Source organism: Diceros bicornis, chromosome 3, assembly GCF_020826845.1.
Source record: "Diceros bicornis minor isolate mBicDic1 chromosome 3, mDicBic1.mat.cur, whole genome shotgun sequence".
Lineage (NCBI taxonomy): Eukaryota > Metazoa > Chordata > Mammalia > Perissodactyla > Rhinocerotidae > Diceros > Diceros bicornis.
This window is the reverse complement of record NC_080742.1, coordinates 103,180,125-103,207,870: the sequence shown is the minus strand read 5'-3', so window position 1 is coordinate 103,207,870 and position 27,746 is coordinate 103,180,125. Positions and strand designations below refer to the sequence as shown.

Genomic DNA, 27,746 nt, shown 5'->3' with positions numbered 1-27,746 from the left:
AAGCCACTGGTCAGAGACTGACCTCTCTGAGGCACAGCACAGAGGGAGCCCCAAAGCTGAGGATGGAGCAGACACTGAAATGAGCCCCACCCTGAACCCAAGGGATCATGAGAGAAACGTGAAGCAATGGCAAATCCCAAACCCAGCCCTGATTAGATTGACTCACGCCCCTGCATGGAAGGCCTGGCAGAAGAAAAGGGACAGCCATTTCCAGGCCCCTCCCCAGGAAAAATCTATTTACTTCAGTTTTTACTGTCCTATAGCAGATGTCCAGCTTTCAATAAAAAACATGAAGCCTACAGAAAAACAGGGAAAAAACAACACGCTCCCAAGAGACAAAACAACCACCTGAACCAGACACAGATATGGCACTGATGTTGCAACTAGTTGACAGGCGACTGAAAATAATTATGATTAATACGTTAAAGGCTATCATGGGAAAGATGGACAACATATAGGATCAGATGGGTAATTTCAGCAGAGAGATGAAAACTACAAAAAAAGAATTAAATGCGAAAGCTTGAAAAGAAAAACATAGTAGCAGAGAAAAAGAATGCCTTCAATGGGCTCATCCATAGACTCAATATAGCCAAGGAAAGAATCAGCAAACTTGAAGACAGATGAAGAGAAATTACCCCAACTGAAACAGAAAGAGAGAAGAAAAAGAAAAAGGCAGAAGAGATTATCCAAGAGCTGTGAGACAATATTAAATGCATGCATTACTGGAATTCCAGAAAGAGAGAACAGAGGGAGAAATATTTGAGGAAATGGCTGAGAATTTTCCAAAATTAATAATAGACACCAAACCATAGATCTGAGAAACTTAGAGAACACCAAGCATGATAATCTTTAAAAAGGAACACAAGAAACCCGCATATCATATTCAAACTACTGGTAACAAAAGTCAGAGAAAATCCTAAAAGCAGCCAGAGGAAAGAAGACTTATTACGTACACAGAAACAAAGATGACAACAGAGGAGACTTCTCTCAGAAACCTAGCTGACAAGGGAGGACACCTTTAAAGTGCTGAAGGAAAAATTCTCAACCGAGATTTCTACATCCAGTAAAAATGTATTTCAAAAATGAAGGTGAAATCAAGACTTTCTTAGACAAACAAAAACTGTAGGAATCTATTGCCAGCATATCTATTCTACAAGAAATGTTAAAGGAAGCTCCTCAGGCAGAAGAACTAGGATACCAGGCAGCAATGCGGGTCCACTCAAGGAAAAGGAGAGCACAGGAAGTGGAATAAATGGGGGTAAAATAGAATTCATTTTTCCTACTTTTAATTGCTTGAAAAGACAACTGTCTAAAGCAAAAATAGCAACACATGAGTGTTTACAGCATATATAAAGTAAAATATATGCAAACGCACACAGGATGGGAGGGAGGGCGCGGAAGAACTGTGGTAAGTTCCTTACACTCCCACAGAGAAGTGTGTCATTCATGTCACCAGACACATACACGGTCCTTTACTCGCCACACAAGAGGGGCCAAATAAAACTGGAACGCCAGCCTTATAGCAAGGAAAGAGTTATTATTTAGGGTGACGTCAGCCAGGAGACGAGAGCTCTCAAATTTGTCCCGTCTCCCCGAAAGATGGGAGGCAAGGGGTTTTAAAGGTTGCGAGGGAGAGCATGTGCTGGGGTTTTAGGTAAGGGAGGGGGAGCATGTGGGCGTGCTGGCTGGCACCTTCCCCCCAGCCTGCATTTGGCCTTGAAGACTGACATTCTTTCCCTTGATTGTCTGGACTTTTCTGGTTAGTTTTCATCTTCAGCCTGCGTTTGGCCTTGTGAGGCCGAATCTTGACGTCTGGACCTTGACCTCCTGGGAAAGACAGCTCTCTCACACACTAAGGAGGGTCAGACAGACCTGGTCAGTTAAACAACAGTTGATGATGCTGAATATGCACGGCTGAGGTTAGCAAAGCTTATCTCAACATTTTTGCTCTCTTCTTCTAGCCCAGGGAAGATTTTTTAACCTCTTCGTCCTAGGTTTCATTCAGAGACAGACTCTGATTAAAGAAAGATTTTTATCATAAGCTGTAAGGCATCACTAACTCCTTAAAAGAGGTATAAGTGATAAGTCAATAGAGGACACAAATGGAATCATAAAAAATGCTCCATTTACTCAAAAGGAGGAAAAATAAAATGTTTCCTCAACTCTGAAAGCATACTGGTAAACATTTGTGCAATGCTCATCTTATTTGTGTCTAACCGTCAATCATCTCTACTGAGTTTGTCTACGATATATGAGCCCTCCGACATGTATATTTAGGTCTTTTATCAACTCAGGAAGTTTTTCCTACCACCTTTTTATTGCTTCTTTTCCAATCGTTCTTCCTTAGCAACACCCACGGGTTGGTCCTCTGGTCTTTCACTATTTATCGACTTGTCACTCTGCCTCCTGAGAAAGCTCCTCAAGTCAGTCTGCACATCACTGACCCATTCTTCCTTATGGAAATAGCATTCATCATCTCCAGTGTGGATTTTAACTCTTTTCTATTTTACCCATTCCCCCTAGCATTTCATGTTAAATGCTTGCTCCTGTGGCTGTCTACTGCTTTTCACAGCGGCCATATCTCCTGATAGCCTACCATTTTGTTGTTGTTTGTCTGCCTATCTTTCTTCCTCCAGTCAGCTTCTTCAGAGATCTGCTCCCTTCTTGGGTCCTCAGCACAATACTCTTTTTCACGTGCTGTGCAATACATTCCAAGGCCCACGCTCATCATCTCAGTTTGCTCGTCCTTCCAAGAGCAGTCATCTGCAGACCCTGTGGTCGCCAACAAGCAAGTCCTGTGGACCCTCCTCTCCGTCTGGACACCAGGGGAAGGGCTGTGCTCACTTCCAGCCCAAAGCAGACGTTTCTGTAGTGCAGATCCGCTGGACTTTAATGGGATCTTCTACCCTTAGTGTCTCCAGATACTCCAAGTAAAATCTTCAAAACACAAAACAACAAGCTTCTCCAGTAAGGACTGCCAGCAGGATGTTTTTAATCCCCACACGTGTCTTTGAAGCTTATTTTTGGCAAAATTATATTTAGGCATTTATCTGCCTCTGGGTGTTTCCTGGCATTGGGGTCTGTAAGCGGACGGGAGGAAGGAGGTGCTGATGGAGGCGGGCCAGGTGGGCTCTGCTTGTCAAGCAAATGGCAGCATCCACTGAAGGGAGACACAGCTCCTCAGGAGGCAGACAGCCTGTGTCCAAGATGCGGGCCTTCACTGGGAGGCCCTCAGTTCCTAGGCTTCCTTTCCAGTCAGGTCCAACAATCTTCTTCTAGGAGAACTTGCTCCTAGGTCAATGGAACAGTCTTCGGTGGCCATGTTTTGTCCCTTCTGTGTCTTCCTGAGCCTCTAGTGGGATTTGGAAGACTAATAAGGCGTTAAGCTTATGCCATCTTATTCTGGAAGTCCCCAAACATTTGGTTTTCAAGTTGTACTTTAGTATGTCGCGTACAGTGAACATTTATACATGAGCCAGGACTAGACTCCTCTCCTGACTCCAGTTTAGGTCAAATGGAATTTCACAGATAAGGACTTGGGGGGACGTCTAGAGGAGGGGAGAGGGGAAACCAGTCTCTGGTTTCCAGAATTGAAATCTCCACATCCCATTATGTAATGTGGTATTCTGATATGACTCTGCTCTGTATTAACAAAAGCTACGCTGCCACCTGACTCAATCACCACACCTGCATTCCTTCCTTCACCACTGGCTGAGCGCCTACTGTGTTCGAGGCAAGTACAAAGCCCTGGGAGACAATGGTGGGAAAAGACACGTCTCTGTCCTCCAGGGCTTCCAGTCCAGTGAAGGAGGCAGAGCACACCCACCACACACCACCACACGGATGTTTAGACAGAGGCGACAACTGCTCTTGAAAGAAAAGGGATTTCTAAATAACAGGGACATGACAAAAAGAGAAAATTAAATTACCGCTGCCCGCCCTTGGAAAAAAACGCTCAGCTGCTGTTTGTGGGAGCATAAGCTTCGTGTTTTCTAGGTGCAGAGCGTGACATGCAGCAAACACGCCATGTCCAGCCCTGGGAGACTCCCGTGTGGGACGCTTTGCAGAAATTGCATCAACCTAAATCTGCCCTGTGGGGTGAGTTTGAAGGGAAACTCGCAAAGAGAAAGCCAGAAAGTAGCAACACAGCCGGCCTTTTGTGCTGAGCCCTCTTCTTTCTGGGTCTGCTGTCCTAATCTGCTGAGAAATGCTGGATGCTCCTGCTGTTTCACTCACTTTCCGAAAAGGCTGCAGGTGTCACCAACATGAGAGGAGAGCCCCAGGAGGGTGAGGTGTGGGGGCTTACTGCCGAGGTGGGCGCATTGTGGGCAGAGCCCTCTAGGGGAAGAGGCGGAGGGGGATTGCTTGGCCTCTCTGCGTTTTGCTTTGTGACTTCACATTTCTTTCACAACACCTGAGCGATAGGACTCTAAGACCGAGGACAGAAACGTTCTGATGACACTGCAAAGTGGAGGCTGCCTGGGCAAGTGACAGAGGCAGAGGCCCTGTCAGACGGCGACATCTGGGGGACAAACATGGAGAACAACGCTCTCGGCTTCCGGTCTACATCCCAGCACACGCTGCGTGTCACCACACACACCTGATGCTTTAGCACAAAGAGGCTGCTGTCTGTCTCACGGGCAGGGTTCAGGGTACCAGGCCGGCACTGGGCCCCTCATCCCCCCTCCCCGGACCCCCAGCAAGACTCCCTCACATCACACCTTCCTGTGTTGCACCCCCACCTGGCACCTCACCAGATGCTGATTCAAAACACTGGCCTGCATTTTCTCAACGCATTTGGAAGTCAAGTGGTTTCCAGTTTTGAATCAAAACCAGAGGAGGATGTACTCGAGTTGTCAGGCGATGGACCCGTGAAAGCAATTCTTGATGATGTGTCAGTGTGGCTGGGGCGTAACTCAGGAGCTCGAGGAATTCGCGGGCAAGCTGCAAGAGAACACCTGATTCCCTTGTACTTACTTATGGAGCATTTCAAAGACCTAAGCCCAAGCAGATTACCTCCAGGTAACAAATGAGTCCACGGAAGAAGGAACAAATGCGGTTGTGGAGGTGCTGTGGGTAATACTTGAGAATTCCTGGATATGAAACATGGAGGAGGGACGAACACTAACTTTAAATAGAGTGGAATCTGAAAGTTAAAAACCTACAAATAACGTCAACCTTTAAATATTCCAGACCAGGGCCGGCCCCGTGGCTTAGTGGTTAAGTGCGCGCGCTCCGATGCTGGCGGCTCGGGTTCAGATCCCAGGCACGCACCCACGCACCGCTTCTCTGGCCATGCTGAGGCCGCGTCCCACATACAGCAACTAGAAGGATGTGCAACTACGACATACAACTATCTACTGGGGCTTTGGGGGAAAAATAAATAAATAAAATCTTAAATATTCCAGACCAATTATTAAGCAGGCTGCAAGTGAGAACAAGCAGCCAAGACTGATCTGCATGGATCCAGGAAGAACAAGTGCACCCCCTCACCCCTGCTTCGATGTGACTGCAAATCGTGAGTGTGACGAAGATGCAGAAGGAACAGGAACCAGATTCCAGTCATTTGTTTAACAAATATTAAGCATCTACTTACAAACCAAGCACTGCAGTAGGTGCTCTCGGGACTGAGAGACAAACAAGGCAGCTACAAGCCTCCGGTCTAGACCAGTCCCTGTTCTCACGGAACTCAGGGAGGGGTGGACAGCCTGCTGACAGGGCAAAGATTCAGAATTACCAACACAGAAACCAGCCAACCACTGGAGAACTTATTCTCTTCCACAGGGATCTTGACCAACTAGCAAGCATGTATGAGCATGCTAGTGTGCCCTGTGTGTACCACGTGTGTGCACATGGTATGTCTGCATGTGCCTGTGTGCATGCTGCGTGTTCGTGTCTCTGTGTGTGCATGTGCATGCATGTACACGCCCGGGGAACGTCTGGACAGAAGCAGGGCTCTGAGCCTCTGGGGAGGGAGGGGTGTCACCTCACTTTTTACACTATTGCTTCAGTTGTCTTAACAACCAGCAGGTAGGGTTTGGACAGTTTTAAACCATCACGAGTAAGAAAACAGGTAGCTGCCAAGGTACTTAAAGGAGACGGATGGGAGAAGTGAGGGCACGCAGTCTGGAGGGGCCCCGTGGGTGGTCAGTGCGCAGAGCTGTGTAGACCTGCAGCGTCAAGCGGCCCGTGGCAGAACTCTCACCACCAGAAAAGGCAATCTGACCCATAACAGGAAATGTCTCTGCTGACAGCATTAGCACGGGCCTGGCTGCCCAGGACAGTGCTCTGCCTGGGACCACGAGGTCACGCTGGGGCAGGGGGATGCGGGGACGCAGGGAGACAGGGGGAGGTGCGGGGAGATGCGCGGTACACAGGATGTGTCCCGGGGCATCAGGGGACGGGGGCGGGTGGCCTCCCAGAACCCCTCCAGGTAAAAGACGCTCCACTTCTGGGGTGAAACCTTCTCGTTGCTGGCTAAGTGGAAGCTATGTGTGGCCCAGAGGAATTCTGAACCCCCCTCTGGACCCTCACTCATCACCGTGCCGAGTCACACTGGGTATTGGCAAAGACCTCCTGGGCTTTCCCGGATCTCACCCCAGAATTCTCCGTGTGTGTGTGCGTGCGTGCGTGCGTGCGTGTGTGTGTGGAAGATCAGCCCTAGGCTAACATCCAATGCCAATCCTCCTCTTTTTGCTGAGGAAGATTGGCCTTGGGCTAACATCCGTGCCCATCCTCCACTTTATATGAGACGCCACCACAGCATTGCTTGACAAGTGGTGCGTCGGTGCACGCCCGGGATCCGAATCGGCGAACCCCGGGCCCCAGCAGCAGAACGCGCGCACTTAACCACTATGCCACGAGGCAGGCCCCAGAATTCTCCTACTCTTATATCCCTATTATAACTGAGCACAAAATTCAAGAGAATTTATTTACTTGTATTATTTTTATACAAAGACAATTTGTAATACTAAAGCATAATGCAAAATGTGTCTGACTAGACATTCAAACAATGCCAGAAGCAACTCAAGAAAGTTTTAAGAAACCACGGCAGGGTTGGCAGAGGGCATTTCAATGGAGTAACTCCTTGTAATTTAGACTTGTGTGTCACTTTATGCATGACTAAGGAAATTGTTCATAAAAATACATTTTTGTGGTAGAATTTTTAAAATCTAGTAATAAATGTGACAATATTTTAAAGCTGTTCTAAAAACAAGTAGAAATATTCTCAGAAAAAAGCATACTGAACACGACTCTATTTCCTTTAAAGTTTAGTTGAACAAACACTAAAATGTTTTGTTTCCATTCAAAAATAGTGATTTATTTCCTGGGAATATTGAAGCGATATTCTTGTAAAACAAATTATGTACAGAATATCTGCATTCTATCTACATAAACACACATGCACAGATGTAAAAGCGTCCCCTTAGCAATCACGTCCTTTCTGTCTGGGTCACTATGTAGCCTCGTCCTCTCGACAACACCAGCTGTTTTGCACTCTCCTCATTTCTACAAGGCTTCCTGCAAAAGCAGACGCAGCTTCCTCTGCTCGTCTTCCACCGGGGTCACCCACTCCTTCTTCAAGAACTGGACGTCCATGCTGCCGGAGGCTTTGGCCAGCACCAGGGCCAGGAAGCTGCCGCTGGTCTTCTCTGGTTCACCTACGACGGTCATGGCCACCAGCCTGAAAGTGAGAAGCAAACACTGTGTGATTCTGAGTCTCCCAAATGATCCCCAAGGGAAGAGTAAAAAGGAAGAGAAATTCTAAAAATTTCAGTAATAGTCAAAATAAAAGGTTAGACCGGAAATAACCGTAAAAAAATCTACAGAAACTTTTCTGAAAACATATTTCTGCATTTAGAGTTCGCTGGACTGACCGCCTGTGAAGGTGGTTGTTAAAGATGAGCTGGAATCCCCCACCATCCCCTGACTTCAGCAGGATAACTTGCTTTCAGTGGGACTAGCACCCTCCCGCCTCCTCTCTCCTCAGTTCAAGAGAAAACGCCCTCCCTCGTGGGTTCTCAGGCTGAGCTCAGCAGTCCACAAGCCCTTCCCGTACCCCCAGAGCCTAGAGCTAGGGGGTCCCTGTGTGAGGGTCCCTGGTGTGGGGGTCCCCATGTGAGGGTCCGTCCGCACTATGGAGTCCTCTGTCAGGGTTTTCAATGTAAGGTCCTCAGTGTGGGGGTCCTCACATGGGGTCTGCAGTGTGGGGGTCTCTGGTGTGGAAGTCCCTGTGTGGGGGTCCTCACATGGGGGTCCCTAGTGTAAGGTCCTCAGCACAGGGGTCCTCAGTGTGGAGGTCCCTACATTGGGGTCCCTGGTGCCTCATCCTTGGCCCTCCCCACTCCTCCCTGAGCAATCTCATCCACAACTGGGTCTTTGATCAAAGGACAAAACTCACAACCCTGTGTCTCCAGCCCAGACTAATGCCCCGAGCTCTCCATCCAGCTGGTGAATGGCAACGCCATCCGTCCCTTACGTGGCCGTCAAGAAACCTGGAGCCATCCTGACAGCCCGATCTTGCTCCCTGTGTCCCTTCATCATCCCATTTCTCCGACCAGGTCCCATCTCTAATCTCATCCTCCCGCAACCCCAGCTGACAAGAGACTCAACAACGCACATCCCACATCCACTCAAGGCCTCCTGGCTGCCCAAGGCCACCCCAGATCCCAGGTCCCACATCAGCACCTGCGGTTCTGGCCTCTCAGGACAGTCTCCACCCCTTAGCCTGTAAGACTCGACTCAGCACCGTCACCCAGAGGCCTTACTGACCCCCTGACTGTGCCTAGTTCAGTCAGGGACCCCTCAGCATCCTGGGAACACCTCCATCACACACTTGTCACAGCTTTAACCACAAAGAAACCACACAACCCACACCCACCTCAGTGCGGCACCCCCGTCCTCTGCAGTGACCGGGGCACAGGAGACGGGGTCTGACGGGATCCACAACTGGAGAAGGACAGAGCATGAGCCCCTCTCGAGTGCCTGAGACTCCCCAGTGTGGTCCCATGAGGTCTGACTGCCCACTACTATTCCATAAACCTGTGCCCACAGCCCAAAAACCCACCAACCCCCAGGCCCCTGTGACGGGAGCAAGGCACACCCTGACGGGGACCTGGCCACCAATGCACTTCCACATCTGCACACACCCGGGCAGAGACCAGACCGAGCCCTCTGAGCAGTGCAGGCCCCTGCTCTGGAGAACCCACAGCATTATTAGGGGAGGGGGAAGGGGAGAGTTAAGCCCTCATGAGACCACAAAAGGAGCAGACCATGAAAAATTACAAGTCATCAGAATTTTCACTAACTACTTAATACTTTAATACTGTAAGTTAGCATAAGTGAGGCCATCTTGTTACACTAAATGGCCCCAGCCCCTCCTCTGTGTGACTACTCACTGCTCTGCACATACTCTAAAAAATTCATGTGCTCTCCTGATTTATGGCCTCTGCTTATGTATGTACTCCCCAATAGCTTGATAAATTAAAACTTTGTTCTATGAGTGTCTCTCCAGGAACAGGCTGACCACAGGCAGGAAACACACCTACCAGGTATCCCTCACAGCTGACAGAAGAATGGAACAATGTGATGCCCGGAGCCCATCACACCTGGAGACCAACATCCCTGGACTCCCTCCTCACTGCCCATTTTCCCTATATAACTGCCTCAAGATTCTGTAATCCTTGAGGATGGTTTTTTGAGACATTAGTCTGCCATCTTCCCGGTTACGCTGGCTAATCAAATTAAAACTTCCTTTCTCGATCCCTAACTCATTGTGATTAACTGGCTCAGATCATGGTGAGCAGCGTGAGGCCACTGCTCAGTAACAACACTGCTGTTCAATTACCAGTGTAGAACAGAGCAAAGCTGAACTGCCACAAACTTGGAAACATCAGTAACGGATGATGAACACGAAAGACTCCCCCAGCATCGGGACTGTGACACTGAGCTTGGTGTGCAAGGGACGGACAGAGTATAGTTCATAGCTAAACTGTGTCCAAATTTAAAAAATCATTAAAATAGATGTAGAAACACCAGTCAGTACTATCACTGGCCAATTTTTTTAAATGTCCTTCAGATTTGTGAGCTGGACAGAGGGCAGAACACAAAAACCTAAGTCAGGTTCAACACCCAGCTGCCACCACCTCCCTGTCAGCCCAAAGCTGCACCCCACTCCCCACGCGCTCACCACCCACTCCCCACGCACTGGCCACCGGACCTGCTTCTGACCAGGAGCAAGCAGGGTAGTTATCATCATGGATTTTAACTTAACTTTAATTCTTCCTTCTATCTAAAACTGTTGCCTTTTAAACTCTATTAGTTTCTTCTTGTTCTGTTTTTCTTTATCGCTGAACAATTAAGCACTTTCTGTGAATATTACTTCTTTAACTTAAACACTGCTGCTAACCACTGAGACAAGAGGTGTCTAGGGAGAAGAATGTTCTAGATCATTTCGGAAGCCTCTCCGCTGCTCCACTCTGTGCTCAGCTCCAGCCCAGCTGCCCTCTCCTGAGACCCGGACACACTGGCCGACCACCACCAGGGCCCCTGCTACTCCCTACTCCTCTCTCGGCCACCCTCACCTGGCCCCCACTGGCATAGGCCACCCCAGGACTAGTGTGCCCGCCCCCGGCCCGAGACCCCCGACTCCGAAGTCTGTGCCCAAATATCCCCTTCTCAGGAAGGCCTTCCTTTCCCTCCTCACTTAAAATCCCAGCACCTCCTGCCCACATCTGTGCCCCTCGTTTTACCCCTCCCATCACACACTGTGCCACTTGCCTTCTTAGTTTATTTTGTTTATGACTCATCTTGCCCCACGAGGATGTGAGCCCACTGACTGGTTCACTATTGCACCCCTAGTGCCTGGAGCAGTGCCAGGCACATAGTGGGCGCTCAATCAATAGTTGTTTTCATCTATCGTCAATTAGTTCATCACAAAGGAGCCAACAACACACTATGAGGAAAGGACAGTCCCTTCAACAAATGGTGTTGGGAAAACTTGACAGCCACATGTAAAAGAATGAAACTGGACCAGTACCTTACACCATTCATAAAAATTAACTCAGAATGGATTAAAGACTTGAACGTAACACCTGAAACCATAAAACTCCTAGAAGAAAACATAGGTGGTAACTTCTTTGACACCAGCCTTGGAGATGATTTTTTGGATCTGACACCAAAAGCAAAGGCAACAAAAGCAAAAATAAACAAGTGGGAACATACCAAACTAAGAAACTGCACAGCAAAGGAAACCATCAAGAAAATGAAAAGGCAACCTATGGAATGGGAGAAAATATTTGCAAATCATATATCTGATAGGAGGTTAATATCCAGAATATACAGTCACGTGCTGCATAACAACGTTTCAGTCAATGACAGACCACATATACGACAGTGGTCTCATAAGATTAGTACCATATAGCCTAGGTGTGTGGTAGGCTATACCATCTAGGTTTGTGTAAGTACACTCTATCATGTTCGCACAACGACAAAATTGCCTAACAATGCATTTCTCAGAACGTGTCTCCATCATCAAGCGATGCATGACTGTATGAAAAACTGATACGACTCAACAGCAAAAAAAAAATCTGATTAAAAAATGGGCAGAGGCCCTGAATAGACAGACATTTTTCCAAAGAAGACATACAGATGGCCAACAGGTACATGAAAAGGTGCTCAACGTCACTAATCATCAGGGAAATACAATTAAAAACGACAATGAGATATCACCCTACACCTGTTAGAATGGCTATTATCAAAAAGACAAGAGAACAAGTGTCGAAAGAATAAGGGAACCTTTCTGCACTGTTAGGTAGGAATGTAAACTGGTGCAGCCACTATGGAAAACAATATGGAGGCTCTTCAAAAAATTAAAAATAGAACTACCATATGATTCAGCAATTCTACTTCTGGGTATTTATCTGAAGAAAATGAAAACACTAATTTGAAAAGATATCTGAACCTCCATGTTCATAGCAGCAGTATTTACAATAGTTAAGATATGGAAACATCCTAAGTGTCCATCAATGGATGAATGGACAAAGAAAATGTCATATATATTATACAATGGAATATTATTCTGCCTTAAAAAAGAAGGATCCTGCCATTTATGACAACATGGATGGACCTTGAGATAGAGAAATAAGAAAAACCATTATGGTAGAGAAATAAGTCAGAGAAAGACAAATACTGTATAATTTCACTTAGATGTGGAATCTAAAAAAAACAAAAAGAACTCACACAGAGGACAGATTGGCAGCTGCTAGAGGTAGGGGGTTGGAGGTGGACAAAATGGGTGAAGGGGGTCAAAAACTACAAACTTCCAGTTATAAAATAAGTAAGTCACGAGGATGTGATGTACAGCATGGTGACTATAGTCACTAACACTATATTGCATGTTTGAAAGTTGCTGAGAGAGTAGATCTTAAAAGTTCTCACCACGAGGAAAAAATTCCATAACTTCATATGGTGATAGAGGTTAACTAGACTTATTGTAGTGACCATTTCCCAATACAAATATTGAATCATCACGTTGTACACCTGAAACTAATGTAACGTTGTATGTCAATTATACCTCAATAAAAATAAATACATAAATGTTTGTTTTATTAAATAACTGACAAACTTTTTGGAATGAATTGTATGTGCATTATGTGTTTATAAGTGAATCACAGTCTATATTTTGATGATGTGTTTTTTTAATAATTCAAATAATGTAAGTATACCTAGTACCGGAACTACATAAATACATAAATGCAATTCTTAATTTTTTTCAAGTCTTATCAGTATATTCCTAACATTCTGTCAAACTACTTTCTGTTTTTGATCATTTTTTTATCCTCCTCTTTCCTTTACAGAAGGGATGTGGAATACAGCTTGGTGGTTCCCCGCCCTCCCCAGGTTATAACAAGCCTTCACAGCAGGAGAATTTATTGACAAAATAAAATCTCAAGAAAAGAGATAGATGAATAGACAAAGTGGCATCAAGAGAGATCCTTCAAAATGAAAGCTTTTATAAATATTTGAACTTTCAATTAAATAAAACAAGGACAAGGAATGATCTAAAGCGTACCAATGACAATCCCCATGTCTTACATTCGCATGAATGGGTTTCACGCTAAGCATTGTAGAGGCCACACGGGACTTGGTCTAACTCTGACATCACTTTGGGGCATAGGAATGACATCAATGTGAAATTATACAAATTACTAACTCCCATGTAGTATCATTTTTTAGAAACTAGAAGGAATACTTTACGCCTCAGACATATTCTGAATTTATAAGACTAGTAAATGAACATAACTATGGAGCTCACAAAAGTTTTTTTATTTATAGAATGATAATGATGAGGAAACAGTTCAGTATGAATACTTTAATCCATAGACTATTCTGGACCAAATATGAAATAAACACATTTTAGAGTGTTTTTTTGTGGGTGTGTGTGAGGAAGATCGGCCCTGAGCTAACATCTGCCAATCCTGCTCTTTTTGCTGAGGAAGACTGGCCCTGGGCTAACATCCATGCCCATCTTCCTCTGCTTTATAGGGGACGCCTCCACAGCATGGCTTGACAAGCGGTGCGTGGGTGCGCGCCCGGGATCCGAACCAGCGAACCCCGGGTCGCCGCAGTGGAGCACGCGCACTTAACCGCTTGTGCTGCCGGGCCAGCCCCTTAAAGTGGTTTTCAAAATATTACTAAAATATATAAATATACAAATATATAATATTTAAATGTAAATATAAATAACAACATGTTAAAGTGTAGCAATGGGCCAGCCCGGTGGCGCAAGCAGTTAAGCACACGTGCTCCACTGCAGCGGCCCGGGGTTCGCCGGTTCGGATCCCAGGCATGCATCGATGCACCGCTTGTCAAGTCATGCTGTGGCGGCATCCCACATAAAGTAGAGGAAGATGGGCATGGATGTTAGCCCAGGGCCAGTCTTCCTCAGCAAAAAGAGGAGGACTGGCAGATGTTAGCTCAGGGCCGATCTTCCTCACACACACAAAAAATAAAAACTAAAAAAATAAAGTGTAGCAACCTTATGCATAAATTAAGTAAGAACAACCATCAAGGATGCTTCTGCAAACAATTACCTGTGACAGCTCATCATGGTTTCATCAGACTTACCTGTCTGAAGAGATGGGTTGCTTGGCTACGGGACCCAAATCACTTTCAAGGAGGTCCCAGATATAAACACAGGACGTGTCATCCTGGACCAGAAACACAGCAGGCCGCGTCCAGGACCACTGCAGGCTGGTGACTGCGCGGCCGTGCGTGCTGTCGTTCCACTGCATGAGCGGGCACTCGGAGGTCAGCTGGTATAACCTGATGCTTCCATCAGAGCAGCCGGCCTGGAGGGAGTGGAAACTGTTGATCACGGGTCTTTTTTCTTTTTTACTCAATCTCAGCAGCCAGGGAAATTTTTCAGAGCATTAGCTTCCTTCAGTTTGTACAGCAACATTTGGTTTTCCAGACATGGAAATGTTTTGCAGAAATAAAATTGTAACATGTTTTCCAGACACAAAATTATAACATTAAATCTGTCCTCACAAATGACAAAGGTGAACATTCACCTGGGAGATTCTGATACACTTTGCACCCCCTTCCCCTCCCCAAAATGGCTAATAATCGATGAATTCAGTCAGTATATAAATAGGTATTTATTTTTAACAAAGTTGAATATTACTGGTTCAAGCATAGGCCATTAAGATTGGCTCCATGGAAATAAATAAGCCACTTTAAAAAAAATCTATATACATTTGCACCAATAATATTGGTGGTTATATATTCCCCTGAGATTCAAATTTCCATAAAACAAAACTTTGCTGGTTTAGTAAAAGGCCAAATTTTCAGCTTAGAAAGAGAAGCTTTATTCCCTTTTACTCAATATATTTTATCTTTCACATACTCAAAAAAAGCAGAGGCGTGAATTAGCAATCACAAAAGGTTCTGGTAGTCTAGGATTGAGTAAATAAACAAACATATTGTGGAAAACGGGAGCCAGGATCCCCACCATCAGGGTGGGCAGAGGGAACCCTGAGTCAGCCTGCAATTAGAGACATGGGTGTGAGAGCCCAGTCCGTGACACACAGGTAGACATCGAAGTGGGTATCAACGCTGCGTCCCACACGAGCACTTCTCACTGTCCGGATCTTGGTTTCTAGATATTTTTCTCCTAACAGGAGACAGGACTCCTTGGAGAAATGGCTGATTCTGAAGCTTATGGCACCAGAAAGCAAAGAAGGGCTCAGAGAGTGATGTCAGAAGGACACAAGAGCCCCTCACGGGACGCCCCTGGGACAAGCTGAGCAGCAGCATGCACAAGGCAGTGAGTGGACAGAGTACAAAGCCACATGTCCACATCTACAGAAGAACTAGCTGCATACATGCCCACACAGCAGAGAAGGCAGTCCTCCTACCAGCGGACAGCCAACCAGTAAACAGAGAGTGAGTAACGGGACTAGAAGACCACCATTTGCCAATCACCTAATAACAGAGGCAGGCCGGAATCATGACGGATGCCAAGACCAGCAGGGGAGAATCTGGGATTCTCACAGCATCCACTTGTCTCCCCACAAAACGCTCATTAATCATAATGGGAAACACGGTGACCCCACAGTGGAGAGAGCAGCAGACACAGGTCAGAATGTTAAACCAGAACCTCACACAAACCCAAACTGAGGAGCGTTCTACGCCCCTGAAAAATGTCAAGGTCATGAGAGATGGAGGAACTGTCCCAGATCAAGAGAGACTGAAGAGACACAATAACTGAATGAGATGCCTGACCTGGGTTGTTATTTTGCTTATAAAGGACACTATTGGGACAATCGTGAAATCTCAATCAGATCTACAGATGAGGTAATAGGATGGTTCCAGTGCTCACTTCCTGACGATTAGGACTGGACTGTGGCTACAGGAGAATGGTCCTGCCTTTATGAAACCAACATTCAACTATTCAGGGATGGAGTATCAGGTCTGCAACTTGCTCTCAGACATTTAAGCATGTAAAATCCCCACACAGGGAGAGCGAGCACGGAGCCACATGGTAAATGTGTGACATGTGGGGGACCCATGAGGCAGGCAGGAATCCTCTGTGCTCTTCTCGTAACTTTTCTATGAGCCCGAAATTATGTCAAAACAGTTTTAAGAAGATCCATTCAACAGCCCCGTGGAAGGATCTGCACTGACTGCACAGACAGACCTTCAGAAAGCTGAGGAGGGAGTCATGGAACAGAAGTGCACGAGTAAGGGACCAGCTCAAATGGATGTCTACAGGTGTCCTGCTGCCCAAACAGAAACCATGCTTTAAAGGAACGGTGCTTCTTACCAAGAATATTGGTTCTCCAAACGGTGAAAAATCAATCACGTTCACTTTCACTGGTCTCATACCATGTTGGTGGGCTTTGAACAATCTGGGAGATACTCTCAAATCTTGTCTGGTGCCATGGCTTATGAGACCCTAGTAAGAAAATGACCAATGGTGACTAAAGAAAAGTATTAGGTACAAGGTTGGATAAAGCTATTATTCTTGAAACAATTTAAACAACATTCTAATAAAAGCAAACAGTAAGTTAATCTTTAATGAAGATATTTATCAAGCAACTCCAAGAAAGAAGAAAGAGTTACAGAGCAAAATTTAAAATATCACTCACCACATCTGTGCCAACAATAAAGTGATTTGGATCCGAAGGCAGGAATTTAACATTCAGTGTTTGTGTGAACCCCCAAAATTCATAACCTTTATGGGAAAGGCTGGAAAAAAATCACAAAGATGAACAAATGGATAGTTTTGAAACTGTAAGGATAATGATGACCCATAACACATTTACCACTTATCATGTGTCATTAGATATGCAATAGGCCACTCGGTGTCCCATCTCTTGTTCTCTGTTACTGAGCTCTTGATAATTTCTTCAGCTCTATCGTCCCATTCACTAATTCCTTCTTCAGCTATGTCTAATCTGCTATTTAACCATTCGCTAACTTTTAAATTTCAAAGCTAACAGTTTCACTTCTAAAAATGTCTTTTAGGTTGTACAATTATCTCGACTTGTTGGTGTGCTGATCCTATTCCTGGTATCATGGTGGATGTCTCCTCATGCTTATAGTTTTTGTAATTTTCCTTTGTCAACTGCTGCTTCCTGTGGGAACACTGTGAGTCCAGCCTGTGGAAGTATTCTGCCCACCAGGTAGCTGTCCCCATGCTTTTATGGTGAGCCCACTGTGGGGCCACTGGTCTCAGACTCTGATGCTAACTTCCCACCTTGCAGATCCCAGAGTACAACACCCAGAGTTTGGGATTTTTGGTCTTCCACGCCCCGCTATCTTCTGTGGGCTTGGGTGTGGCTTTCTGAGTTTCTCTCTCACCAAAAGGGCAGCAAATTCCAGAGTCCTGGCAGAGGTCTCAGTTCTAGCTCTCTGCCTCAGGCAAGCCCAATGCATCACTGGTCCGGCACAGGCTCGAGCCCAGCACAGCCACAGAGGTCTACAGCAGCACAGCCACAGAGGTCTACAGCAGCACAGCCACAGAGGTCTACAGCAGCACAGCCCGACAGCCCAGCCTCCACACCATGCAAAAGCTTGCACGCTGACTTCCAGTTCCAGCCTTGTTCTAGTATTTCCCTCTCTTTCTTTTTAAAAACTCTGTTTGCTTTATTGTTGGTTTTTTACCTTACACAGTGTATTATTTGTAGCAGGAGAGGGCCCACGGCTGCTCCCTCTGCCACACTACCCTAGTCAGAAGTCAGGAACCTGGCCACTCTCTTCTCACACCCACGTTCAGGACTGCAAACGTCACTCGTCAGCAGAGGACTCCCACATCTGAGCCTCCAGCTGAGATCCCTGCTGTGGAGCCAACAGCCTCCTGGTCATCTCCACGAGCACCACAAGCTTGCCCGCCCTAGGCTGAGCAGATCTTGGCCCTCCCACTCCTCACAACCCTCTCCTTCCCACCTATTCCCATCTTGTGCGTGGTACCCAGTACTGGAGGCAGACTCCTCCCTCTGACTGTTCCTAGAACCAGTCAGTCTCCAGGTTATTCCAATTCCATCCTCTAACTGAAACTCACCCTCTAAATCCACACTGGTCACCTTGGCTCACACCCTCATCTTCCACATCAATCCCTACAACGGCCTCCCAACCAGTCTCCCTGACTCCAGTCTCCCTTCCACTGTTCCAACCTTACACTGTGGCCAAGTTGATCTTTCTAACCACATATAAGACACACCACTCCCTGCCTTAAAATCCTGTAATGGCTCCCTCTTGCCTTCAGGAGAATTGTCTAACCCATCCAGCACAGCAAACACTCTTTAGGGTCTGGCCGCTGACTCGTTCTGGTCTCTCTCAACAGCAAACCTACTGGCAGTTTCCTAAATGTGTCACGAGTCTTCATGCCTCTGGACCTCCCGTGCGCTGCTCCCCTGACTGGAGGACCCTCCTTGTCTAGCTCCCATCTTAGCTGTCACCTCTCCAAGAAGTCACCATTTCACTCTATCCCTCAACCCATCCTCTCCTCTGAGCTCCCAGACGCCATGTGCATGCCCCAGCAGAGCACCTCACACACATGTCATAACCACGGTGAATGAGGGCTTGTTGCCCCAGCTGCCAGGGGTGCTTCATCCAAGTCACATGCTCTCCAGGGACGCCCACGGTCAATGACTGATGGGAGAGAGGGCATAAAGGCGTGGTAAGGTCACCTCTGGAAAGCTGTTCCAGCTCAGAGCACCTGCGGCCAGGCGGCTGTCCTGGGGCCTGTGTCACAGCTCACAGCTCACCTCCTCCTCGAAGTCCAGGTCTGCTGCCTCGCCCCCTTCCCCAGGTGCTGATCCCAAGGGATCACCTTAAAAACATCCTCCCACTAAACTCCATTCCTCTGACATGCAGGGACCCTGAGGGAAGGGACGCCATGCCACAGTGCTGCAAAGCCTGGCATGGAGGACACTCTCAACACAGCTGACTAAAGTCTGAATGGACGTTTATTATACATAAGTCTAGAGAAGACAATGTAGGAATTTGGAGGAAAAACTTGACATCAGCTACATGAGGCTGCCACTCGCCCAGGAATCACCCATGTGCACAAAGGACCAGGGGGTCTGTGACCAGCCTAGGAATCACCTGCGATTTGCTCTGCAATGTATTAGATGACTTGTTTAAACATAACTGATTCCTTGCCATAATTATATTTAAAGCAACTGAAGGTGATTTATAATCTCAAAGCATGTACAAATTCATTAATACAACCCAGAAGTATTCTGTCTGACGACGAGGAATCAAGCTGACACCAAAATTTTTCCAAGGGTAAACCGCATGCTGACAGCCCCTGACTGTAGTAAATGACAAGAAAAGATATCTTCAGGAAATAAATTAACATGGAACATATATACCACCAACAATATTTGTACATTTAACAAGAATTCTTACATCATATTAAGTTATATGAGTAAAAGCAGAAACCTAAATTTTTGAGTAAAACTTTCATATTAATGTTTCTGGTTCCTGAAATTTATCTGTATAAGTTTAACTTCAGGGTTGTATTAAAACTGGATGAAAAACAGTCAAACAGTACCAATTTATAAGATAGAAAATATTTCAATTAAAGAAATAACCGTAGCTCTACACCTGGCAATTGTATGTATTACATCGACTCATTAACAATAAACTAACCAGCAAATAAACTATTTAGCAAAACACAACGTGAGCAGCTGGACCTCTTCCACATAAACCTGACCAGGCACTCACTGCAGACGCAGTGAGCCAACGAGGCTTCCTCTTGTGGGACAAAGGCCTTTGTGAGAAAGGGGAATTGCTGTGGCTCAAGGTGGCGCACTCTCACCTGTCACTCAGCTGAATCACAGCGCTGTGCACTAATTTTATCCTCCCTCCAGGTATTAAACCTAAAAATAGAAAAACCAGAAATAAATGCCCCTAAATACAAGTTAAACCAAAATCCATTTACAGTTGCTGGGAATCATTTTTCACTGCTTAAGTCTCTGTGTTAGGAAATAGTATCTGAACATAAATCAACAAAGCGTATTCCCAACGCAGTGAGGCTGCTGTTGCCTTACGATAGGAATTAAGAGTCTGCAGTCCAGAACCTTACGGGAAAAGCACTGGTGGAAGCAAGATCCAGAAGCCTTTACCTTTTCAGATTTGATAAAATAAGGGCAGTACACTAAGCAAAACCATCAGTATTCAACGCACCCTAGGTTCCAACAGAAACACTGTGTGTAAATATCCACTGGTGTCTCAGCTCCTCAGAAACACTCAGGGCCTCCCTCCTCTCAACCTCGGAGTGGCGCCTAGAGACCCGCCTGCTCGCAGCAGAAAGCACGCTGGCTGCACGCGCTCCTCAGCGGACGGTCACTTCTTACCGCTCCTCAGCATGTCTCCCCCTTCTCTTGAGCACAGAGCTACGATTCCTCCCCTGGACTTCCCAGAGGGTTTACAGCCATATTTCTGACCCCTGGGCCATTCAGTGGCTTTGCCCACATCACCTCCTTTTTTGTAATTACTGCAAAGGAAGGACCTAGAAATTTACATATATTAAAACCCAAATTCTGGGCAAGGTACTGTCTAGAACATTGGGAGCAGCTGAATCAAAAGTATATAAATAAATTCAACTTACACAGGATGGGACTCCGTCACGGTTATAAATCTGATGCAAGAACGTGCAGTGCTGCTGTTCACAGATCTGAAGCCGCCCTCCCTCTCCCCCAGCACACTGCTCACCCAGAGTCACTCCAGTGCTGACAGTCTCAGCTCAACTGTCACCTCCTTGGGATGTCTCCCCTGACTGGGCCCTCAGCCCTTGAGAAGCACTTCTTCCGGTCTAGCAATGACATCACCAATGGCCGTGGCCTGACACGTGGCCGTGTCTATCTCCCCAGGAGACGACACTCCCCTTGTTTCCCTGGCACCTAGGATGACACCTACACATTTGGAGAACACTCCACCAACGAATGAAGGAAAGACCATGCTGATTAGTTCTAACCACGATCTGAGTTCTCCAACCGGCCACTAATCTAAGGCACACACAACAGGGCTTGGAACCACCCCAGGCTCTCCTGAGGGCATTTAACACCCAGAGCTTTTCCAGCACTCCTTGCTGGCATGAATGTCATCCCCTTTTCCTAAAAGCAAAGTTGGAACATGGTCAGAGTTTGGCTAAGCGGTTCACAAATAAAGGGAGTTTTTATACAGCAACATTTAACAATGAAATACACACCGCCCTATAACCTCTGTTGTGTGACTATCCCATACACACTACAAACTATCTTTATGCAAAATGACTTTGTCTCCACAGGCAGATTATGAACCAACTGTGGGCAGAGACTCTTTAATTCCTATCACCATCCCAAAAAATTCCCAAAAAATGCCTTGGTCACCACCCAAGTGAGCAGCACAGCCAGCCTCAGGACACACTCTCAAAGCTGCGGTGTTCTTGGGTCTGGGGCATAAGCAGAGTGAGGGCAGGGTCAGCTCTAAGACTGACTGTGCATCCTGCCCCATCATTAACCCACATCGAGGAGGGGACTGAGACCCTCCCAGGCCCTGTCCTGTTCTAACCTTCCAAGAACCTAGGAGCAACATGAAAGTCTCCAACAGACACACACAGTACAAACATTTCAAAATAAGCAGATGCTATTTGAAAAAAACACTGATAAAAATGGTTACTCCACCTCAAAACCGTCTGCCCGTGAAATCAGCGAAACAATTCGTCTTGCTGTTGTTGAGGTTGGAGTCCACAGTGACTTCCAAGTCACATCACCGACACTTCACCACACACACAGTGTTCGCTCCACTGATACAAAAAGCCCTTCTCAAATTACGAGAAGTTGGGAACAAAGTCAGTGTCGCTCCCATCACATTTTTTGCCAGACATACCCAGAGCACACCCGACACAACAGGGTGAAGGGAAGGTTCTGTCCTAGAACGTGAGTGGTCGGAGCAACCGAGGTGAACCCAGACCTCATGATGCAACAGACTGGACTGTTCCAAGATCACGGAGTCCTTTCTGAAACTGAAAATCACACTGCGTGGCCTCAAACACAGCAAACCGTGACAGATAACTCAGTCACTTCCGCTCCCCAGACACCAGACCATTCGTGCCCTTTGCCAACACTATCCGAGATCTTTGGGGAGTCACATGGGGTGAGTAATGTGCCAAAACCCAACGGAAAAAGCCCACCTGAGCACAGCCCAAGACCTAGACTCTGAGTGCATCAGAAAAGGCACGTCCCGAGCTTAACGTCCCTTACGGGACAGGAGGACACACCAGAAAAGGCACATCCCAAGCTCACCGTCCCTTACGGGACAGGAGGACGCCCCGGGAAAGGCAAGTCCAGAGCTCATCGTCCCTTACCCCGGGAAAGGCACATCCCGAGCTCACCGTCCCTTACGGGACAGGAGGACGCCCCGGGAAAGGCACATCCCCAGCTCATCGTCCCTTACGGGAGACACACAGATATAAACAGAGCATATGCGATCTTACTGAAATGAAAACACCCAGTCAGCTAGAACAGCACTTAGTCACTCTGACTGAGATGCCTGTTCAACAGTCAATAAGGTTATAAAATAGACAAGTGTAATGTTTTTTTCAGGTAGTTAATTACTTATTTTTAAAGCAGTTGTTGGTATCTTTAATCTCTATTCATTTTAGCAAACACTGACTAAAATTAATTTTTTATTTAATAGTTACCTAAATCACTCATTGAACCTGCAATGTCTGCCTTTGGTAATTCAACAACCACCTAGAAACAGAATATTGAAAATGAATATTAATAGTTTATAATTATGAAACAACCTAAGCCAAGTGTAGCTCTAACTGCGATTGCACACTATATTAGGCACTAAGAATGTCATTGCTCCAGAAACAAGACTGATTCTTAACTTCAGAGCCCATATTTTAAATAATAAAGATCCCTTTCTTGTCACATCTCATTTCTGTCCACTCAGGGATGCATCAACAGCCTCAGCGCATCCTCTAAACATGGGCTCCCGACCCGTCCTCTGGCCCTGACTCGGCTGCAGTTGTCACTACTCATGCCCACAGGAATTCACACAGGAGAGCCCCAGTAGACCCAGTCTTATTCTTGGTTTTCCCGTCTCCGCTAAGCCTATCGTTGTCCCTCGTCTTTGTGCCCCAGACTAGGCATACACAGCACGGCAGAGAGCCCGTGCATTCACAGCGCTGCCCTGTGTGAGCCCAGGCACATCCTACTCACCCACATGTTGAGAACCCCACTCTCATCCAAGGAAGCAATGTGGAATGACAAACCCGACATTTCTAAGGAAAACAGAAAAAGAAGAAACAGCTTGTAAACAGGGAAACCACAGTTCATAACTTGATGTAAGGACTTTGAGAAAGTGAGGGATCATGTACCTTCCTGAGCAGAAAAGGGTGAAAGTACAAAACTCTGTTTTCTGTAGACAGACGTTGAGACCGGTTCTATTGCTTGAAGAGGACTGCGGTGGTTTACTGACGTAAGGATACCATCTGGGATTTAAAGCACACAGCACCACATGTGAGTACAAGTCATAGAAATACAATCAACATTATGCAGGGACAAGCACGGGTGCTCCTGGGACATATCCTCCCAACACGGCCACAAGTGCACGATCCGTGACCATCACTCTCAGCATCACCATGAAACGGAGACCACAGACCTCAAAGCACCAACTCGCACGAGCTGCCGCATCCTTGTGAGGCCACAGGCCCGGACTCTGCATGGCCAGAGGGAGTCGCAAAGACAGAACGGAAGCCAGACCAAAGCACCCTCAGAGAGAAAATCTAACTCCCAGGGCAGAACTCGGGTGGGCAATTCACCAGCTATGGGCATGCACAGGGTGGGAAAGCAAAGCAGGACAGAAGGGAAAACCTGAGAATAGCACTGCTTCCGGAGGATGAGGGGCCGCACACACACAGCAGCGCAGGGGCAGGGAGTGAGGAGAGACTCAGGAGGGGATAGACTCACCAGCCCCCCGACCACTCACCACCCAGAGCAACAGGACCCATTAAAGAAACGATACTTCACAAACTAGTAGAACAATATCCATCTACAAAATGTCCAAGAGTAGAAAAAATCAGACAAATTCCACACAAAGTTACTGTAAGAAGAAAACAAAAAATGCAAATCAAAGCATTTCAGCTGATGAAAATTCTCCCCTCAAAAGACAAGCTCGAAACAGAAGACCAAAATTCAACACTTCACACTGCCTCCCATCCCTTCAAACGCATCTAGAAACGTACTTAAAGCAAGCAAACAAAAACAACTGGAATCAGAAACCCAGAACAGAAGTGGATAGAAAAACAGCAAGAAATAAAATCAGAGCTGGGGTTGAACTCAGGAAAGAAACTGAAGAAAAAGACAAAACCATCTCAGAAACGAAGAATATATGACAGAGTTCAGACCCAATGAATCTGAGGGAGGCCACTGAGGACAGGGCCTCGCCCTGGGTGTGAGGCTGCTCTTCTGATTCAGTGGTTTGCATCACAAGCTCCACGGCTCTCTCACTACTGCGAGCTCACTGAAATTGTAGGTTTTAGTGATAACACTTAGATGGCAAAAGAAAATGAAGGAAGGGGGCAGGCCCCATAGCCTAGTGATTAAGTTCAGTGTGCTCCACTTCAGCGGCCTGGGTTTGGTTCCCAGCCACAGACCTACACCACTCATCAGTGGCAATGCTGTGGCAGTGACCCACATACGAAATAGAGGAAGTCTGGGACAGATGTTAGCTCAGGGCAAATCTTCCTCAGAAAAAAAGAAAATGAAGGAAATATTTTAATGGAGTAATTTATTTGTATATACAGTTTAAAAACTTAAGAGTTTTAGTGTCTAGAACATGGTGCAGAATTCAAAGGCTAATTAGTAACATCAGCAGCAGTTAGAAAATGCACATTTTTAAAAGATATCTTTTCTAATACCATCAAACCCATAGGGTACCTATAAACTCAAACATTCTCAATAGCAGCAATATCGTCCCCAAAGGGGCAAAAATTGGTTGTTGGGGGACAAAAAAACTTGTTCTTTTAATATATAAAACACAGCTATAGATATAATACTCAAGAGACAGGCAATATATATGAGATATTAACATTTCACAGAAGGGTGATTAGGAAAAGAAAGTTTAAAAGTGCTACTTGGGGGGCCGGCCCAGTGGAGCAAGCAGTTAAGTCCGCGCTCCACTATGGCAGCCCAGGGTTCGGATCCCGGGCGCGCACAGACACACCGCTTGTCAAGCCATGCTGTGGCAGCATCCCATATAAAGTGGAGGAAGATGGGCACACACATTAGCCCAGGGCCAATCTTCCTCAGCAAAAAGAGGAGGATTGGCATCAGATGTTAGCTCAGGGTTAGTCTTCCTCACACACACACACACAAAAAGTGCTACTTAGTTAAGAGAACGAAGAGACAAGCCATAGACGGGAAGAAAGTATGCAAAACACACATCTGATAAAGGACTGTTATCCAAAATACACAAAGAACTCTTAAAACTCAACAATAACGGGCCGGCCCCGTGGCTTAGCGGTTAAGTGCACGCGCTCCGCTACTGGCGGCCCAGGTTCAGATCCTGGGTGCACACCAATGCACCGCTTCTCCAGCCACGCTGAGGCCGTGTCCCACATACAGCAACTAGAAGGATGTGCAACTATGACGTACAACTATCTACTGGGGCTTTGGGGGGAAAAAAAAACTCAACAATAAGAAAGCAAGAAATCTGGGGCCGGCCTGGTGGCGTAGCGGTTAAGTGCACGCACCCTGCTGCGGCAGCCCGGGGTTCGCAGGTTCGGATCCCGGGCATGCACCGACGCACTGCCTCAAACCATGCTGTGGTGGCATCCCATATAAAGTGGAGGAAGATGGGCACAGATGTTAGCCCAGGGCCAGTCTTGCTCAGCAAAAAGAGGAGGATTGGCAGATGTGAGCTCAGGGCTGATCTTCCTCACAAAAAAAAAAAAAAAAAAAAGAAAGCAACAAATCAATTTAAAAATGTGCAAAAGATCTGAACAGACACCTCACCAAAGAAGATAGATGGCAAATAAGTGTATGGAAACATGCTCCACATCAGATGTCATCAGGGAGATGCAAACTGAAACCACAATGAGAGACCACTACACGCCTGTCAGAACGGCCGAACAGCTGGCACGTGGCACACGTGCAGGTGAGGAGGCAGAGCACCGGGAGCTCACAGCGGCTGGGAGTGCAAAGTGGTATCAGCATGTGATACAGGCCCTTGAGGCAGGCTCTGCTTATAATCGCCAACCACTGGAAATAACCAGTGTCCACCAACCGGTGGATGGACACACAAACCTGGTCTGTACAGTAGAATACTGCACAGCAGAGGAAGACTGAACCGCTGACACGCACAACAGCACAGATGAGCTGCAAACACGTGATGCGAGTGAAAGAAGCCAGACGCAGAGGCGCCACGGTCTGCGTGACTCCACTTATTTGACATCTGGAAAAAGTAAAACTCTAGAGACAGAAAACCAACCTGGCCTGTGGGAGAGGGGAGACTCACAACCAAGCGTGGGTGGAACAGAGAGAAAGACGGAGTGAGGACAGTCGGGTCTGAGCAGGCCATGGACAAGACGCTCATCTCCCTGAGCAGCAGGGATGTATGTCCACAAAACGCTGGGAGTAAGCCCCAGAACACTGAGTGCCCACCTGGGCAGGGGTTGGGCCGGGGGTTGTTGAGGCTGCAGTTGTAGCTGTGGATGTTGTGGTTGCACTTGTGATTGTGGTTCTGGTGGCTGTGGTGGTTGTGATTCCTGTTGTGGTGGTGGTGGCTACAGTGGTGGCGGCTGCAGCACGGCGGTAGTGGTTGTGGTTATGGTTGTGGTGGTGTGGTTGTTGCAGTTGTGGCTGAGGTGGTTGGGACTGCTGTTGTAGTTGTCACTGCTGCTGTGGTGGTTGTGACTGCGGTTGTTGTGGTTGTGGATGTCGTGGTGGTTACGGTTGCGGTTGTGATTGTTGTGGTGGTTGTGATTGCTGTTGTGGTGGTTGTAGCTGCGGTGGTTGTGGTTGCAGCTGCAGCTGCATGGCATGAAGCATTCACGTGAGTCTAACTAAGGATCCTGGCAGGTCCAGTTGTTCTGGTTCCTTTCATCCCCTAAGAGGAGACTAACGGTCCTTCTACTTCACGCGTTAGTGAAGTTAACTAAGCCACGGGAGTGCACCCATACCAATCTGCCGTAAGCTAATTTAAAACTACAAGTTATTTCATTGGGATTTGGAACCCACAAATTTAATAAGAAAGAACATTCCAATCATTGTTGGCCACTGGCTAAGCATCACCTGGATGGAATTTTGTTTTTTCTATTTATCAATCGCTCCTGTGCTCACAGATCAGACTCTATCCTCTGGGGTAACCTGAATGAATAAATGCAAAGGAATTTCAGACATTCCTGAAACCTGTCACGGCTTTTCTAGAAGACACCTGATCGGCAGGCAGCTGTCACTGACCGGTGGAAAATGTTGGTGTTCTGAACGTCCAGAAGCAATCACTCAGCTTCACGTACTGATGTATCCTCGAGTCTTCTCTCAGATCCCACACAACGACTGAGCCGTGCATTGTTCCAGCAAACAGCAAAAAGGCTTTCAAAGGGCTAAAGCAGCAACACGTGACCTAGAAAGACACACATTTCTCGAGGAAGCTGGAGACTGAAAACACACGAGCCGTGTTCAAGAGGCGTGGCCCTCTCCATTCCCCACAGGCCCAGGGACCTTCCACCTGGAAGCTGTGGG

The 27,746-nt window shown here is 46.8% G+C and overlaps 1 protein-coding gene across 7 annotated transcripts in view; it reads right to left on the bottom strand.

Moving 5' to 3' along the window:
- Positions 1 to 6,938: 6,938 nt before the first annotated feature.
- DYNC2I1 (dynein 2 intermediate chain 1) overlaps positions 6,939 to 27,746 on the bottom strand; it is a 66,798-nt gene continuing 45,990 nt past the window's right edge. For 5 of the 7 annotated variants that reach the window (XM_058534310.1, XM_058534318.1, XM_058534317.1 and 2 more), the window contains 9 exons: positions 27,465 to 27,627; positions 23,381 to 23,494; positions 23,223 to 23,284; positions 22,697 to 22,748; positions 19,832 to 19,892; positions 16,653 to 16,752; positions 16,328 to 16,459; positions 14,128 to 14,351; positions 6,945 to 7,684 (listed from right to left, as the gene is read on the bottom strand). In XM_058534310.1, coding sequence (XP_058390293.1) covers positions 7,510 to 7,684; positions 14,128 to 14,351; positions 16,328 to 16,459; positions 16,653 to 16,752; positions 19,832 to 19,892; positions 22,697 to 22,748; positions 23,223 to 23,284; positions 23,381 to 23,494; positions 27,465 to 27,627 — 1,083 coding nt within the window. In that variant the 3' untranslated portion in view covers positions 6,945 to 7,509. Of the gene's footprint in view, positions 7,685 to 14,127; positions 14,352 to 16,327; positions 16,460 to 16,652; positions 16,753 to 17,524; positions 19,323 to 19,831; positions 19,893 to 22,696; positions 22,749 to 23,222; positions 23,285 to 23,380; positions 23,495 to 27,464; positions 27,628 to 27,746 lie in introns of those variants that run through there. The other 2 variants (XM_058534326.1, XM_058534321.1) reach the window with 2 other exon arrangements.